The 18,276-nt window shown below is 40.6% G+C and overlaps 1 protein-coding gene across 2 annotated transcripts in view; it reads right to left on the bottom strand.

Moving 5' to 3' along the window:
• Positions 1 to 4,216: 4,216 nt before the first annotated feature.
• The window catches only part of BAZ1A (bromodomain adjacent to zinc finger domain 1A), a 61,574-nt gene continuing 47,514 nt past the window's right edge, over positions 4,217 to 18,276 (bottom strand). For both annotated transcript variants that reach the window (XM_080593175.1, XM_080593176.1), the window contains 6 exons: positions 10,855 to 11,102; positions 10,518 to 10,744; positions 8,880 to 9,364; positions 7,718 to 7,863; positions 5,692 to 5,779; positions 4,217 to 5,218 (listed from right to left, as the gene is read on the bottom strand). In XM_080593175.1, the coding sequence (XP_080449301.1) occupies positions 5,028 to 5,218; positions 5,692 to 5,779; positions 7,718 to 7,863; positions 8,880 to 9,364; positions 10,518 to 10,744; positions 10,855 to 11,102 (1,385 nt within the window). In that variant the 3' untranslated portion in view covers positions 4,217 to 5,027. The remainder of the gene's footprint in view (positions 5,219 to 5,691; positions 5,780 to 7,717; positions 7,864 to 8,879; positions 9,365 to 10,517; positions 10,745 to 10,854; positions 11,103 to 18,276) is intronic.

Below are 18,276 nucleotides of genomic sequence, written 5' to 3' on the forward strand. Positions count from 1 at the left end.
CTTCTGCCCCTGAAAGCATTTTGGGTGTAGTTTACATTGCTGCTTAGCACGTTGTTGTCCAGAGAGGTATGGAGTGTCCTTCTCTGGAGATATTCAAAACCCACCTGGATGCCACCCTGCACAATGTGTCCTAGGTGATCCTGTGATCCTGCTCAGCAGGGGGATTGGACTGGGTGATCTTCAGAGGTCCCTTCCAACCTCAGCCACTCAGTGATTCTGTGATGTTCTCCAAGTACCAAAAAGCATTGGTTTGGAAAAAGCTTCCATTTGCCAGAATGCAGCTGTGATTATCTGTCAGCACATACATGTCCAAGACAAAAGTGCTTCAACCCCAGCAGATCAGATTGGTCTGATTATTTAAAAAAAAATAAATAAAAAGCTTAAATGCAGCTACTGCCCCACGTTGTCCCTGCAGTCCTGGACAGGGGCTGCTGCTTTCAGTAAGTCCCAGCTTCACCACACATATCCCACGTATGGATGCAACCTTGAAAGGCACAAAAGCACAATGTTTGTGAATGGTAACCAGCGTACATAGCTGGCTTACAGCAATTAAAATAAAAATTAAAAGCTTTTAAAACAAGTATACACATATAGCCACATAATTTAAAAATATGTATGTTGTTCCCAGATTCTGCAATATGTGGACGTGTTTTAGGGGTGGTGCTACTTCATTATCCTTATTTGAAAGCAGATAGGAATCAAGGTGATGGCTTTACTTACCCGTCCTCATAATTTCTGTGGTTTGCCACACAAATCGGTTCACCTTTTGCATTTGACTTAATCCAAACATCTTCAAACCTGAGTGCCCCAAAATGGGACGCTTTATTAGCAACTGGAGATCGTCCAAGAGGTGTTGTTACTGAGGTCTTGTGCTGAACATACGCACAACTGCACACATAAGGGCTAAGTTTTAAGATAGCACTGTTTTAAAATAATTAAAATAACATTTGCCTTAACAGATTAAGGGAAACAGGTTGCTGATGAAGGGGAGGAGGAAGAAGGCATCAACCGGCCTGCTGGTAGCAGGCTGAGAAGTGTCAGCACAGCGCTTTGTGGCTAGCTGAGCGAAGCACAAGGAGCCCCTCTGGAGGGCAAGACCAGGAACCTGCAGCTCTGAAGATCAGGACAGTTTAGGTGTGCTGGGGAAAGAGCTCCTGGAGTTACAGCAACCTAACCACACGCCATATAAAAAAGTTTCTGCACCTATCTGAATACAGGCCGTTTTCAGAGTGAGAAGGCTTTTGCACAGCAGAAATAGCCCTTGGGAGCCTCCAGAAGCATTAGCTGGAAGTGTTGCAATCAGTTACGATAGCAGTATACACTAGGCAACATGACCAGAGTTAGTCAGGTATTATTTACTTGAATACGAACAGATGAAATGTGGAACATACAAGACTCGTAGGCTAAGGGTTAATTCAGTAGTTACATCAACATTTCAGAAGTCATAAAGCCGGGTGACCTCCTGAGTCACCAGATGACCAGCAGCAGCATTACCTTGGGCAGGCCTCCATCTTGGTTCGGTGTCCCAGACCTGCTCACTGCTCACATCCGCAGCACAATCTCCACTTTTGGACCACCACAGCTTTATAGGGGGCAGGGTGCCGGGCATGGCTGTAGCTTCCGGCATCAAGTCAACTCTTCAGGGCAGTCCCTGCCTCCCTCTGCCTACACGTGCAGGCCCTCCCTGCTTTTCAGCTGCCACCTAGTGGTTTCTAAGTGCCTGTATTCACTACAATTATGCTAAGTCCCTTTTCCCTAACTTCAGTACTAACAATTACGTGCTCTCCCCTGCAATACTCAAAATAGTTTTTTCTCCCCCTGCACAACCGCCACCCATCAGTGGCTGTGGGACGTGGTGGCCCCAGCCCAAGCCTGTTGGAGCGGAAGGTGCTGCCCCAGGCCTGTTACGGGGCCTGGCCTGCCTGATCGGGGCAGCTCCAGCTTTCCAGCGTCGCTGGAGGTTTCCAGGAGCTCAGCCGTCCGCAGGCAAACCTGACGCGAGATGCACCCGCCGAGGAGATCACCCGCTGGCTGGCGCAGGTGAAGGGACCTGGCACAACAGCCTTGCTACGCTGCTGCTAACTCACGCCACGGTGCAAGCAGCTAGCGTAAGCTTGTCCGCAGCCACCACACCGCATTGTGCTCAGCATTTCAAGACAGGCCTCCAGGAACAAGTCTTCTCCTTCTAACCTAGAGCTGCCAGGGGAGGAAGGGCAGTTTCCAACAGTAGCAGCCACAGGAGAGATTTGTCTCCTGAATCCCTGACCACCTGTGGTGGCCAGGAGCAGAGCACGCTGTTGAAATGCAGATTTCCTGGAAAGAGACAGTACTGTGGGCTGGAGCCCAATTCCTCCACAGGAATTAGCCCTGCTGGTATGAGAGAATCATCACATACAAAAAGCATCAGAAGAAACTGTCTAAGGCGGTTAAAACTCATTAAGTCCCAGCTCTATCATGAATAAAAGGGGCAAGAGAAGTAAAGCGACAGAATTTGCACAGGAGAAAAACCAGCTGCTGTTAGTCTTTGGATGCCTGCTGGGCTACAATATACTGGAGCTACCAAGAAGGAAAAGACTTCCACTAAGAATTTTGTCAAAATTTTATTTTTGAGAGCAGATGCCAGACTTGGAGCTCATGGAAGCCTACTGCCTGTGTTCTTGAAGAGCCTGGTAAAGCCCCATTAGTCAAGACCTCTGAACCAGAGATGAAACAGTTGAACATACCCAGTTTGCTCCTCCTACAGATAGTGCATATCCCTTACCCTAGTAGTAAGGGCATTGGATGGCAGCCTGAGAAAAGCGTGCTTACAGTAAGACATGGGTTTGTTTTGCAGGAAAGTTGAACAAAATGCGCACCTCTCCATATCCCACCCTCAGCAAGTTTAACTAAAGCCTTAGGCATGCAAACTTAATGATAAATTGGTAACTTTGGCACAAACATACAAACAACCCAGGCACAAGCTGAGAGAGATTTGGGTTGAACAGTTCCCATCTGCTCCACCCAAACTCAAAATTATACTTGGGTTGCTGAGGGGAAGCTATTGAAGGAAACAACCTCGGAGAAAAAGTGATAGGAATGAACAGCTGGGAGTAAGTTGAGGACAGTAACAATTTCAATTGCATCTGCCACAGATGGACTTGGCCAGTTCACTGTGCCTCCCGCCCCAAGTACTCACATTCAAGTCAATGGGAAGCATTCATGTGGGCAAGAACTTGCACAACTGTTTGTGCAACCTGCCTGTCAGTATGTTCACAGCCTCTTGGGACTCGACAGATGCATGGATATCACGTTCAACCTGCACACCATGCAAAGGACCTTTCTGCTACTCACTTCCTTACAGTATTTGGCATTCTTTGTGGTCTGAAGGTCAAAAAACCCTTTATGGAACAAGAAACATGTCTATGGTCTGGACACAAGAGAGATGTCAGCTACATACAAGGAGCAGCTCGTGTACAAACTCTGAAGCATTAACATGAATCTTTAAACAATAAACCCGCTATTCTCATTCTTAAGATTCCCCCCCCTCCCCCTTTTAAACTTCAAACTGGTCAGTCTCCTATCACCAACTGTTCCCCAGGCTCAAGGGAATGCCTGCTCTTGCCATCTCTAAGGCAAGGTAAGCAATACAGGTATAGAAAATCCACAGTTACACAGCAAGTAATTGTGCAGGTCGGTAGTGTATACAAGTCTTCATGAGGATGCAATATAAGCTAGCACAGACGTATGGAGACAAAAGTTGCTGAAGCAGCAAACCTCATCTTTCAGTTTTTCCTGCCCTCTTCACCCCCAGACTTGTGCTCTACGCTGTTTCCTCAGACTACGGCATACTCCCTGCAATGGAGGTACAGACCTGAAAGCAAACAACCTGATAAGAGACCACTGCCAAGAAGAGTAAGGATGCTTTACAGAAGCTGCTGGTCAGCCAAGAGCGGTGAGATTTTACACTGACAGAATAAAGATCCTAATTAAAGAACCATACTTATAGAACAATTTATACACACACTTCTTGCATCACTCCTTACACACCAAACACTTGCATTGGTCAAAGACCAGACAGCACAGTGGCCGCAGCTCCTGAAAATGCTGGTCAGGGTACTTTGTGGTACTTGTGCCGAAACCAAGTTCTGCTGTATTCTCTCCAGCAACATGTCCTAGTAAATGAACGGGGAAGGTGGCAGAGCAGTGTAATCAAAAAGTAGATGTCAGAAGCTCAACATACTTTGAAAAATGTGTCATTTTATTTGTACACTTCGAAAGTTGTACATAGAAACTTATAATACAGTCCTGTAAATTTACTCATTGCTAGAACTGCCAAGTAGAGGGGAAGATATTTATTGATTGATCATCAAGAAGTTAGAGGGGAATAAACAAAAAACACAGGAAATTAAAAAAGTTATGGAACTCTTTTTTTTTGTTTTTAATCCCCAGTACAAATTTTATAAATACAAAACAAATTCACAAATTACTTTGAATGCTAAATAAATATCTACTTAATAAACTCAGACTGAATACCTCCAGCCAGCACTGGTACAGTACTTAAAAGATATGCAATTGTACTCATTCATGTGTAGTGTTGAGAAGATATGCTCAAACAAGTTTTAAACATGCACAGTTTCTTCAACTGTGCTACAGCAGAAGATTTTATCTGAGTTGATAAAGCCCTCAATACCACAGCTCCTACAAAATCTAGAGGATGAAACAAGTCATTTGGTGCAGGAAAAAACAATGCATTTCTGGAAGATATTTGGACACATGAATGTATTAAAAATGTACAAAACCTCTGTAAACCAGTACTGTACCCAGTACATCTATCAAAATTATTAGACACTGAATAAAACTGTAGCAAAGGTAATCTTTCCTACGTTCTCCTGAGTGCTTAATATTACATTGAGAATATAGTGCAGGCCACACTTCAAGGTGGTTAAACAGTTGTTATTGCTTTATACAGGTATGATGACTGCATGATTTAACATTTCATTTTAATGAATTTAACAGATTCCCTCAAAAAATCCTTTGGAAGGCAGAGGTTAGATTCGTGACTTCTTTGCCACGGGAGTGGCATGGTCCACATTACCAGATGTGATAGGAAGTCCAAGCTTTTGAGCCTGAATGTGGAAGAAAGCCTGAAGTCTAGTTCCAGCTTTTGCTTCACTTGTGTTACGAGGGTTGTATTCAAAGCAGTTTGAAAACATCAGCTCAATGTCTTCAATGAACTCCGCTAGTAAATAAAAAGTAAATAAGTGAACTTAGGGTGTCTCATGTCATCAAATGGCGGTATAATAAAGGAGCATGACACCGCTGAATGAGTGCAGAGTTGCCACCCTATTTTTACATATGCATCAAGTATATTACCATGTGTTAGTGAAGAGCCACGTAAACATTCTTAAATTTCTCTGATAATCAATAGAGAGAATACAGAACAAGGAACAACTCAAGCTTTTCTAAGTATTTAATCAGTATCACACACTGACATCAAAGGCTTGAGAAATTACCTGGATTATTTCAGATGCTCATTTCTTATCTATCCATACATCATGTACTTTGGTAGTAAAAAGCATTTTTAAATAAGATTTGTTGAAAATGAATCATGTTATTTCAAAAAAAACATGACTTCAGATGCCAACACAGCTCTATTTTAGGATAATTTATTTTAAAGAGACAAGAGGGTTTGTTACTTTTATTGATACTTACATGCAAGCTTGTATTCACATTTATTCACCTTTTCACGGATTATATTTAAGGCAATAGGTTTTTTGATGATATCATAGTAGTCTGGTACCTTTAAAAAAAGAAGAATTTTATTCATACAAAAACCAACAGAAACTTAAAATTCTACTTAGGTAAAAAAAGGAAGTCCTGCATTAGCAGAAAGCATTTTGGTTTTGTTTTTGAACAAACAGAGGAGTCCCAAGCAACAACCTACATTTCCTGAGCTGAGTGTCAGTTTGCAGGTATTGCTTTTCCATTTTTGTACATCATTGAAGTAGCAGACCACGGCAAACATCAACCAGCAACTTAACAAATAAATCTAATCCTAAATGCCCTGTGAACGACTGCAGGAAATAAAATTATATGAGCAGATAAGCATTAGGGTGTTACAGCTACTCTGATCTGTTGAGAGCAAAAGTTTTCCAAGATTTAAAAATGTTTCATTTTCCTGTAACGTTAATATTAAAGGCTCCTTAATAACGAGTAATGGACATTTTTACTCCACTGCTGTTCACATTTTAGCAGCGTTCCTTGAAATTCCATTTAGTTATGTTGAAAGGACGGTAGTGAACTTTCTGTAGCAAGCAGGATGCAGTGTGCAAGTACCAGAGACAGTGCCACTCAGAACAGCGTTTGTGTGATAAATGTTAGAGGAGAAAAGAGACTGCTTAACCCTTAAGGGTACTGATCACTTGGATGACAGGTTTTGAGGTCCAACTAAGCACTGAGGTATGGGTGCTTTCTTCTCACCCACAGAGCAAGAGAAAAAGTGCAACTTTTAAAAAGCACAATCTGCTCTAAATATTGCTTTCTTATAAGAAATATCCCCGTGCACCATTACACGTGCTCTAAAACCAAGTTCTTTATTATTGCCTGAAACTTTACTGTATCAAATACAACCTGCAAATGAACCTAGAAGAATTAGCAGAGAAACAGCATTAGATCAAATTCTTCATTTTTTTCACTTTCAAAGTGCTGCTTACATAAGCACTAAAAAAAAGTAATTTTCTTTTTCTGGCATAATGAAGAAAATTTGGGACACTCAGGTATGGATTTTTCTTTCTGAACTGTACAGACTATCCTTCAGTGATTTATTTGTGCAAACCTGAATGCAATGAACTCTCATAGTTTATTCTCAGGATCTGAATTAAGCTGAGTTTTCCATCCATCCTCCTTAAGAAGCTTCCTTGCATTCACCAGACTTAAGCTTCCCAAAGCAATTCCACTACTATAGTAGCCAGATGCTCGTCCTGAAATCATTCATTCGTAACTCCTCTCCTCCTCCTCTTCATTTACCACTTACCACTGCTAATTTTAAAAAAGCACTTAAACACTGAGCTCTGACTCCTGCAAGACGACTATTACTGCTGTCTGTGCAGAGTTGCCAGAGTTGCTCCAGAGGGACTGAAGAAGACTGGCACTTTGTTACTGCAGAATAAATCCAGCAATGTCTTACAACTGACAAGCTAGGGCAGCCTGCAGAAAACCAGACATGCTTTGGGAACTTTTACTGAAAAAAGTCTCTAAAGCAGTACTAAGGATACCTATTTTACCATCAAGTGTTTTATAATCTACATCAGGAGAAAATTAAATTAAGAACTCAGCTAAGAAGTCACCTTATTACTGCATCACAATTAACATCAGAATGAAGCTGTTCTTACCTTGTTATTTTATTGCAGATCTGTTCTGAAAATACTCTTGCATAAATTGAAGATCAATTGAACTAATTAATAACCACACACTTATCTTTATCAGTCCACTGCTCTGTTTTTTTTCCATATCAAAGCATTTCAGTTATACACACTTGATGCCAAGCATATTTAAAATTTGCGTAACACCACGTCATTTGGAAAACCTAGTTCTGGCACCAAATATTTGAGCTGAAGTGTGAGAATTCTCCCAAATCCCACTGTATTCTCCTGTTGGGTAGTACTATAAAGTCCAAGTTTTACTGACAACAAACAGGATTCTCTAATGTTATCATTCCCTCCGCAGTTCTATCAGTTACCTGGATTTTGGAAACCAGTTTCATGAAAGGCCAGCTGTCATCATGTCGTACCAGTTCCACTACAAGTTGTTCAAAAGCTGAGAGTTCATGAACTCCCCCTTGACGTCCTGAACTTCTCCTGTTCAATGAGGTTTGAGGAGATGATTCTGGGGAGGAAAAAAACAAAAACATCCCACCAGATGAAAATAAAAGCCTGACATGTAAAAGATCAAATGAAAGTGAAACACCATTATCCTATTCTAAAAGAAAACAAACGAAAAACAGATAGTACGGGGTACAGATGGTTAGAAGATGCAATGTCAAGCAGAGTTTTCAGTTCCTGCCCTTTGAGCCCCTGTATCTTGTGAGCTGGAGGTAAGACACAGATTTTTCTTTTTGCTTGGCTGTCTCATCCTACACCCTACTCACAGCCAGCAGGGGTAGATTCCAAGAACAGCTACATTACACTAGGAGAAGAGAGAAAAAAAGTCAAATTTTAAGCTACAAAAACCTGGAGAGAAATTAAAAGATAAGCAGATATTTTAATCCTTAGACTTCTGTCTAGCACAGTATCATATATTGATTTCAATTCTGTGTTACTGTTTTAATTGGGAAAAAAATCTACTTTAGTGTCCAGTAGCAGTTTCTGGTTCAACTGCTCATAATAAAGTTAACAGCTCCTGCTTTTGGATACCTGAGGTATTAAAACTACTAATGCCATAGTTTAAGGCCACAACTCATGCAGTTTGGCCTCAGTAATTAACAAGACTACAGTTTGTTATTAACCACTAAATGTCTCCTTTGCTCCATAAAATGCTACCTTGCCTACATCTGTGTTCTTCACCTGTTTAACTCTTTTATTAAAGAAAACTCTAAAAGCTATAAGTAAACATCTGCATGGTTTAAGGCACATATATTTTCTATCTCCTTATTAGTGACTGTTCCATACTGCATGCAAATATGAAAATTCCAACATAGATATGGTAAATCACGTATCCTTTAGATGACTGAAATGTCTTTAAGGTTCCCTCCCATCACTGTAAAAAAAATGGGAATGTTTTACTGGAAATGGCAAAAATGCTTTCAGCCACCATTTCTCACTAATTCTAGTCTTTGCTCTACCACACAGATATTTTAACAAGCAAGTGAACTTTTTCATTCCAGATAAACAGATTTCTCTAACCTGTGGATTGTCGTTTCCTGCCTCTTCTCTTGGGTTCGCTAACAGGAAGAGAAAGCTTTGAGGCAGCAACTGGATACTTTCTAACCCGTTCATTTGAGTCTGCAGTATCAACAATTCTAAATCCGACAGAATTGGAAGGACTATTTTCCAGTGTGTTATCAGCACTCTTTCTTCCTCTTCGTCGTCTTCGAGGACTGAGCAATTCCACAAATACATCTGTTTGCAATGAACTTTGGCTCTGACGAGTGGTCCGACTACTAAGTCGTAAAGAAGGCTTCGTCACTGATGGAGGGGCCGATTTTACCTTTCTTAGACCCCTCCTGGTAACTCTAGATGAAGATCCAGTTTGCTTAGGTGTATTCTGCTGACTCCGAGAAGCGTATCTTGCCTGACGGTGGCTGTTCCGACTTGAGAAAGGATTGTTGAGTTTGGCTGCTCTCATTTTTAATGGAAACTTGACCTGTGGTCTTCCTTGCTTTGATGGGCTACAAAAAGTGAATAATTAGATTTATCCTCAAATTCTATTCCCCTCAGTTTTCTAATTCAGTATTTAAAAAAAAAACAAAACAAACATTCAAGGCTGGCAGGCAAGAGACTTTCGCTGATGCATTCATTTAACCACCAGTCTCTTAAATGCTGCTCTGAATTCTTTTAATCCAATATTATGTGCAGCACATACTTTAAGGAAATGCTCAGAATTCTGATCACCGTGGCAGCTTGTGCAATGCAGATGTGTTACCTGGAGCACCATCTATCAGTTTCTTGAAATTGCCTACTTAGTTCTCACAGCAGTTCTAGTTACCGTGATTTTTGAACACTGTCAGCTACAGAAATAAATCACGGTTCTAAACAGCTAAATATAAATGTTACACTCTAGTCAAAGTTTATAACTTTTATAAATTCAAGCTTCTCCTGCCATTACAGAAAGATCCCAGAGACAAGTTTACCTATCAAGAAGATGCAACTTCTGTCCTACTACTGAATCTCAATTTTTGAAGCTAGATATAGCTTTGCTTCAGTCAATTCAAACGATTGTACTGAACAGACAAAAAGCACTCTCAAATTAGAAGTTTCCTTGAGCAAGTTTATACTCCTGCTCTGTATCAAATCCACTTTCCTGAAATTATCACATTGGATTATTTATGCCTTTTTTTTTTTTCCCTTCTCCTTTTCTTAAGTCTGCTATTGCAGAAGTCCTCAGTCCTTCCAATGTGACACAGGCTCGGATGAATGATCTTGCCTTCCCTACTTTTCTAACACTTACTGTGTGCATGCACCTAGTACGCCAAAATTCAAAATTGGATGAAAACAACTCCATGTTTTCTCTGGAAAATCTTTACCGTTTGAAGTTCTCTCCACTGTACATTCAAGCAATGGTTGTACAGAACCCCAACCCTGATGGCCATCCCTCACCCACACACCTGATGGTGGAATTTTCATTCTGAAAAGTGACTCCAAGTCCAGTGGAGCTAACTTTTGTTAATTTCAAACCCCATTAGTAAGTGCCAAATTCATAACAAGCTTCCCTCCACCCCACCCCCTCACTGGATTTTCAAGACACGTGCTTACACAAACAATTACTCCACCTAATAATCACGATATTTCAGTAGAAAACCACTTTAATGGGTGCCTGCTTACCTCATCTCTTCATCCTCTTGAGATTCATCATCTTCCTCTTGCTCTTCTTCATAATCCTCTTCTTCACTTTGTCTCACTTCATCATAGTTTGCATCTTCCTCCCCTTCTTCTATTCGTTCAGCAGTCTCCTCATCACTTTCCACAGATGGTCTCTGTCTGGAGGACAGGCGTCTAGAGCGCTGCTTTGGTCGGCACTCTGGACAAAACCAGTCTCCTTCAGGAATGACCTACAAACAGAAGGAAAAGGGGGGGGGGGGGAAGCAAGCATTAGTAAGACACTTAGCTGTAAGAACTACTCAAATTTTATGCGAAAAGGAAGGTATTTTTCCTCAGATACCTTAAGCTTGGGCCTGATACAGTAAGTATGATAGCCTCGATCACAGCCATCACACAGCACCATGCTTTCCGCATCACCTTTCTTTCGACACACTTTACAGCGAGCATTGAGGATGGACTTGGACCAGATGACACTTCGATCCAACGTAGAGAGATGAAGGAAGACTTGGGACAAGCTGGTAGAAGAAAGAAGTGACTCTCTCCAGCGATCCAAAACTGTTTTATAGGATCGTCCACCATCACTGGCATCTGCCATGAGAGAAGAAGAAAACAAAAAAACAGGATCAAACTTCTTTTTCAAACATATAGGTTGCTCCAGACGATGAAGTAAGGCTTGGTATTTTAAACAGATATGCAATAGCAAACTGGGATAATAATCTTTGTCTTATCTTTTCAGCACTCGAGTATTTCCTTATTAGTTTTCCAGCTGCTGAAGCTGTAGGATTTTATCTTTCACTATCAATTCAGCTGCAAACTTGCACATTCATAAGACAGAAAATTCTTACTCAGTTGTCAACCTGAAAACTTAATGATTTGCTTCAACTTCAAGAAGTCTTTCTGTATAATTTCTAAGATCAAAATCACACCTTTTCACAATGTTTTCACCTAAATAAACTGCTTGACATTGAACAGAGACTTTATTGAGGGGGAAAAAAATCCACACACCACAAACCACCACCAACCAACCAGCTCAAAGGGCTCTCACACCTTCCCTTGTCCTGTCCTGGTGTAGTTAGCAGACTTTTGCAGCACTCTCCCCGTGCTTCTGTACCTTTATTCCTATCCTGCACTCTGCCTTCACAGGAATTTGCACGTCAATGTGCTCATCCAGACTGAGTGACTGATCTGATAGAAAAATACCTGTTTTCTTGATATTTTATAAGCAATATAGCACACGGGAAGCTGTGGCACACACCTAGTAGCAAAACAAGTAAGACCTGGGATCCTCTTCAGGTTAGAGATAAATGGGGGCGAGAAGTCATATCACTTTTTCAAACAGGTTTCATTTTGAAGTCCAAGCTACTGAAGTGGTCACACAAATACTCATGCAGAATAGCGAAAGGGGTGGTACAGAACTGGAATGTGCAGCTGGGAATTGCAGAAGCAAATGGACTGTTTGAGGAGCTAAAGAAATGAGAAGGTGTAAGTTACACCCTGCAATGCTGCTGCTAAGTAGAAAGGAAATTTGAGTGCTGAAAGCTATTTCTTGCATTTTAAAGCAAGAAGGTTTAAGAAAAATATAGCAGTACCTTAAATAAGATTTAATAATAGAAGTGTACAAAGATGTCCCTTCTAAAAGTGATATTCCAGTATTACTGTGTGATCTCTAGCTGATTAATGACGCACCCAAGTATAAAATGCTACCTTGCCTGCTCTACTAGTCACAGTGGGCACAGGAACGGCCTGCAATCCTGCTGTCTGCCAAGTGATTTCTCCTCAGAAACAGGAAGAGAAAAACATCTAACAACAGATAAAATGAAAGAACAAAAATGAGACTAATTGCTCTCCTGGCAAGGCCTTTCTGCCTTCTCATCTACTGTCTGCCAGGATTTGCCTAATCTTGCACACATTTGCATTAGCAGCAAGCAGCACAGGAGAAACAATGAGCAAAGGCAGAGGATAAACAGGCAGCACGGCTCCCTAAATAAAATTTAGCCACTCCTGAACTGCAAATACAAATAAATCTGTATTTCTCATCATTTCTGTTACTTTGTCCTTAAAGTTTCCTTCCTCAAGTTCAGTCTCACTACATGTAGTGCACAAGCTCCACTTCGCAGCGCTGCAGTACAGCTCTCAGTGTATTATTTAAAATTCAATAGGAAGAAAATGACAACTTGTCAGGACACTATACTAGAACTTGAAACCCAATTCAGTTCTCAGTTCTGCCACAGATGACTGCTGTAACTCCGGCAAAGAGATTCATCTTATCTGTGTATATAGTTTAGCAAGCATTTCTTTTGCTGACAATGGCAGCTTGAGCATTATTACCTTTATTTTTACTGGCAACTATTTGTACCCTAGATGGTTCACCAATGGAGCTCACCACACAACGCAACAAATACGCGCGGTACAAAACTGCAGTTGCAATACAGAAGGAAGTCACTGACCACTACCTGCTTAAACATGCCCTAGCACTGAAAGAAAATGTGCCAAGTGACACTTGCTGTTTCAATTCCCAATTTGGGAAATACAAGTAACACTTTTTTCTTCCATCCCTCATTTTTGTCATTTATCTTGTTAACTCGGAGGGAAAAATGGCCTCTTCCTTTGTGTCTGGGCAGCTCTACATGGCTCAGTGGGATACCCCTCTGCCAGCTAAGCCCTCCAAGCCTTGCTACAATGCAAATGAAGTTGTTTGACAGATCTATGCACTCATCTATCAATAGCTAATTGAGTTCAGGGAAGGGTTTTCCATCTTAGTATTTCTAGAAAGGATATGCAGTTGCACAATGCTGCGAAGTTTCAAAAAAAAAGGCATTAAAAAGAAGGGGGGGGAAGGATTATGTGAACATGCAGATTTCTGTCCCAAAGTGATAAAAAGAAAATACAGTTCTTTATCTCTGGGTGCAGATCTTTTTTATTTTAAATCTTTGAGCCGTACTTGTTTTACTTCCAATAAAGTTTAAACCTTTTAAGCATTTATACTGCAATTCCTTCAGCGTAAGGAACTGGCTACAGAATTAAAGTGAAAAAAAATTAAAAAAATTAAGTGCTCTCTAATTCTTAGCAATACAAGTAAACATTTAAAATTTACCATCTCTCTGACTAGTCTTGTCTTCCACTCTCTTCCTCTTTTTATCCCCCCTATGGCTTCTTTTATTATCTTCTGCATTACCTAACGTTAAATTCATACAGTTATTTCAAATATGTTTTTGAAGTGTGGGGGATATTTTCAAATTAATTTTTATAATCCATATTTGCATAATCTAAAAATGTAACTAGAACAGTTGTTACCACGCATGCGTATAGAAGAAGGTATGCAGGGAAGGGTAAAGAATGCTGTGCGTGGAGTGAATGCATAGCCCAGGATTCACTCTGACTCCACTACGAGCAAAAGGCTTAGACCAAAAGCTTCTTACATTGACCCTCCCTTACCTTTATGTCTATCTCTGGTACAAATGGCTATAGAAGGACCTTACTGAACAAAGGTTTTTCTTCCAGCAAACATGTCTGGTCTGTGCTGCCATGAACATCCTAACACCGCAAAAATATACCTGCTTCATGGTCACAGCCCTCAAGGACTAAGAAAACTAGCTTGTCTGTCCACATGAAATGACCTAGTTATAATAGTTGTGTGAAGGAACCTTCCTGAATAACAGAATGAAATTACTCTGTCTCTTCTTGGGAGAGTAGACCTTTATATGATCCACATGCAAGGTACCTTCTTTGACCGCCTTTTCTGAAGAATAAACAAACAAATCACTGCTGGAAGATGACACGTTATCATGAGGAGGTCTAATTATAAACAGAAAGCAAAACAACTTTGAGAGTAGAGGAAACAAAAATAATCTGAGTCTAGGAAGAAAGGAATGGAACATAGATGAGCAAGAAAGATGTATTTTTTTTCTTTTTTTTTTGTCCCACAACTGCATGGCAAAAATCCACACTGTATATGACTGTACCTGAAAGATGCTTATTGACTGGAGTCCTGCACTAGTGCAGAAAGCAAGTATTTTTTCTTGGCTGCCTCAATGGACACCAGGGTGACCAAGTCACATCATTTTAAACCTCGATTTTCACATCTATGTAATAGGAATGGTGAGACTTGCTTCTCCACTACAAAATATTTTGTAATGTAAGAAAAAGCAATTTATACTAAAAAAAGCAAAATCCACAACAAGGATTGTTTGTATTTCTTTCTTTTTTTTTTTTTTAACTAACACTTCACTTTCCATCAAACAGCTTAAGTTTTAGGACTAAAAGTAGTAATGCTTTTATTACATGTTTCAATTCAGAATTTTGCAGGAAAAAATGCGTACTGCAAGCTGTACCCTTACCCCCCCCTTTTTGAGATTCTCCTCAAACATTACTTTGGACTGAAGGAAGAAAATAAAAGTTTTCATGGCTGATTCGTAATGAAAGGATTTCTAAAAACACAATTCATAATAAAGAAATGCTTACATTACAATTCAAGTCAGGTACTGTTAAATTTTATCACCAAACAACAGAAGGTTATCTGTCACCTAGCAGTTCTGCAAGGCAGAGGGTGCTGTTTCTGGGGTTTCTAGATCTCCTTTAGCTTTACTATCTTCTGTGTCAGCCTTTGCTTGCTCTTCAACTTTAATATTTTGTACACACCTCAACTCTAAACTTATCAAAATCACCAGCAAGGCTCTTGGCAGCCTGATAGAGCCTTAGAACAAAAAAGGAGCAAAGAGGAGCAGCTGGTCCTTTTATTACTGTGCTGGGTCCCTTTGTCTGCTCTGCACCCTGGAGGCCACCGGGATAAACTTGCCAGTGACTGCAGTGAATTTCACTACGCTGTCTTTAGTACTACAAGCTGTAAATAGAGTGAAAACTAAAAATTGTTAAGTATGGCTCCAATCCCTAATGGGAACAGAGCACACTGTGAAAAGGGGCAGGGGGGATGGGGGAAAGGAAATGCTACAGCGACGGGAACAACTGAAATAACAGAGACAAAGTAAGGTTTAGGTTGGTTTAAAGCAGAAATGCAATAGTACTCATTTTATCAAACGTGCTCCCCTATCCTGCTACCAAAACAGATCTCTTGCAGACTTGGCATGTTCTTACTTCAGTGGTAATTAAGTCATCTAAAAAAAGATGGGTTTCTCAGGTCTAATATTAAAAACAGTTATACAGGCATTTTCTCTAGGGGAAAGTTTCAGTAAGTAGCTGGAATAACTATTAAAAAAATGTTAGAAAAATTGAGTGTACAGACAATAATCCAAGTAAGAGCAAGACAATAAGAAGCCCACAAACCATGTAGTTACCAACTAAAAACTAACTTCTGTCCTCGTAGTTATCTTGGCTATTTCCTAGCGTGGTCAATGAAAGAAGGTATCACAGTTCTGTGACAGAGTCAGTCCCAGAGTAAGCAGCTGTATCCACTTTTTATTAGGATGTTTAGTAACTCACCTAACATCACCTTATCTAGGAGAAGAGAGAGCTTTGCCTGTTACACACAAGCAAGTTGCATGCTAAGAAACAGCATTTGCTTTGGTGACATACAAAGTCATTGGTTCCACATAGAGAGTTTAAGCTGAATAGAAGACTGCAAATTTTATAATATTTTCTTTTTGTTGTTTTGTTTGTTTTAAACAAATCTGAAACACTGAAGGGCTATATCCAGAAAGGGCTGCATCCACATCTGCTGCTTGACCTCTGGAGTACCTACATTTGCCAGAGGCCTCTCTAGTACACAGGTTTCCTCGACTCTGCAGTTTTGCCTTCTGGTCACGTCCAAAAGCTCCCAGATCAGAGCACCCTTCACCTAACTAACTGCCTAGAAGTCAGAAAATTCAGCAACAAATAGGCGTGTGTTTTAGGCCTTCTTTACTACAGAGCTGTTCAAAGCCGTATCTCCTCAGATCTTGTGTTCATTCAGACTCATCTCCTGGTAAGAGCAGGCTATTATGCAACCAAAAATATCAGACGCTTGGCACCAAAGGTAGAACAAAGAAAAGGGAACCTGACACTGCAGCTTAATGGGTACGGCAGGTATGGCAGTAAGCCAGCACAGAGCCCGGGATCCCTTCCCGCTCCCTGAACTATGTAGGTTACCCTATACATTACAGTAATCTCAAAGCAGAAGAAATCCCCAGGCAGTATGGTAAAATAAATAAAGAGGAGATTTGAGACATGTAGACCATATAAGATTGTTTTCCCTATATACTTTTTCTGTCACACAGTATACAGCCTCTAAAGGAAAAGAGGATTACTGAGTTAAAAACAAACAAGAAACTGCATCGTCACCAAAAGGTCAGACAAAAACCATGAACCATCATTAGACTATGGCAGAGTTGGGAAAAAACTACTGAAAAAACAATGAATGAGGATTAAAGTATTGTAAGTTTTTTTGTAGGGACACTTCTCTTTTAGCCCTTTTCATCTAACTCAAGATGTCAGATCTATAACCTCCTAATAGCCATTTTTCCCTTAAGTGCAGACTTGCACTTAAAGTAAACTTAAGTGAACACAGTAAGCTTGCAACTGTCAGCAAAATGCTGTTGCCAAAATACTCAGAGACAGTTTGGAAATGGAGGCTTATACTGCACAATGTATTGACAAACGGCACACGCAGAATGAACATGACAAATGCTAGATGTGCTGTCAATTAACTGTACCACATGCACCGTGTAAGTCCGGTCACAGGGCAGAAAATAAACTACACCATGCCTGGCTTAGAAAGAGAAGACATTTGAATTGACCAAACACTTAACCCAGTAAAACTTTTAAACAGCTGTGGTTTTAGCTACTCCTATGCTTTACCCTTTCATCTCAATCATGTGCTGCATCTTCTTCTTCTAGAGGTAACTGCACCAATAAAAAAAAGCTTGCAGAAGGGACGCCTGCCTGTTTGTCAGATTGTCTGGCGTAAGTCTAGCTCAAACTCATCTTCAGTGGCAAGTGATATTAAGACAGACTCCATGTAGGGGCAGCAGAGATGCAGAAAGTTTTAGGTCGACTGTGCCATGGAGCAATAATGTGAAGTGAAAATGCAGGTTTCATCGTATGAACGTCTTGAACTGCTGCAACAAAAACTGCTGGAGCCGACAGATTTTGTATGCAATCATTAGCAGAGGGAGAATACCATGTGTAATAACGGCTCATGCTCTGGAATATCCACGTTATGCACTGCACTGGTAACCCTGCTACACTCCCACTACAATGAGAGCCAGTCCAGCTGGGGCACAAAGCACAGCTCCTCAATGTGAGGGGAGGATGGGAAGCTTGCTGGGACAACTGCCTCAGGAAGGATACAAATCTTCAAGCAAACCTCCAGTACTGAACTGCAAAAGGACCCAGGTAAGGGACTTGAGTGATTAATCACCAGAAAACAGAGCCACAGTATGTGCTTTGGATTCTGTCTCTCGCCACTAGAGTACGTCAGAGGGATTCAAGGAAGGAATGTGTGCTAAAGTCAAGCTGTAAGCGTGCTTTAATTCTTCTGCAACCCTTTATTTCCAAGTTTTACAGCATAAAATAAAAACTAAGGACTGGAAAGTTTGCGATGTAAATCATTACTACATTTTATTGTAAATATTCTGTTATTGCTAAACAGGTGATCCAGATAAACCAGGACTATATTGTTTTCACAGAAATGGTATAGAAAGGAGTGTAAATTTTACAACCTAAAAACATGCAAAACTCATAGTACAGTTCCGTGATATATTACCTTCAACAGCAGTACTGAATTACGGACTATTCACCCAGAAAGCTCCCTCTCTGCTGCCTAAAGGTA

This window comes from Anser brachyrhynchus (assembly GCF_964034855.1).
Source record: "Anser brachyrhynchus genome assembly, chromosome: 5".
Taxonomy (NCBI): Eukaryota; Metazoa; Chordata; class Aves; order Anseriformes; family Anatidae; genus Anser; species Anser brachyrhynchus.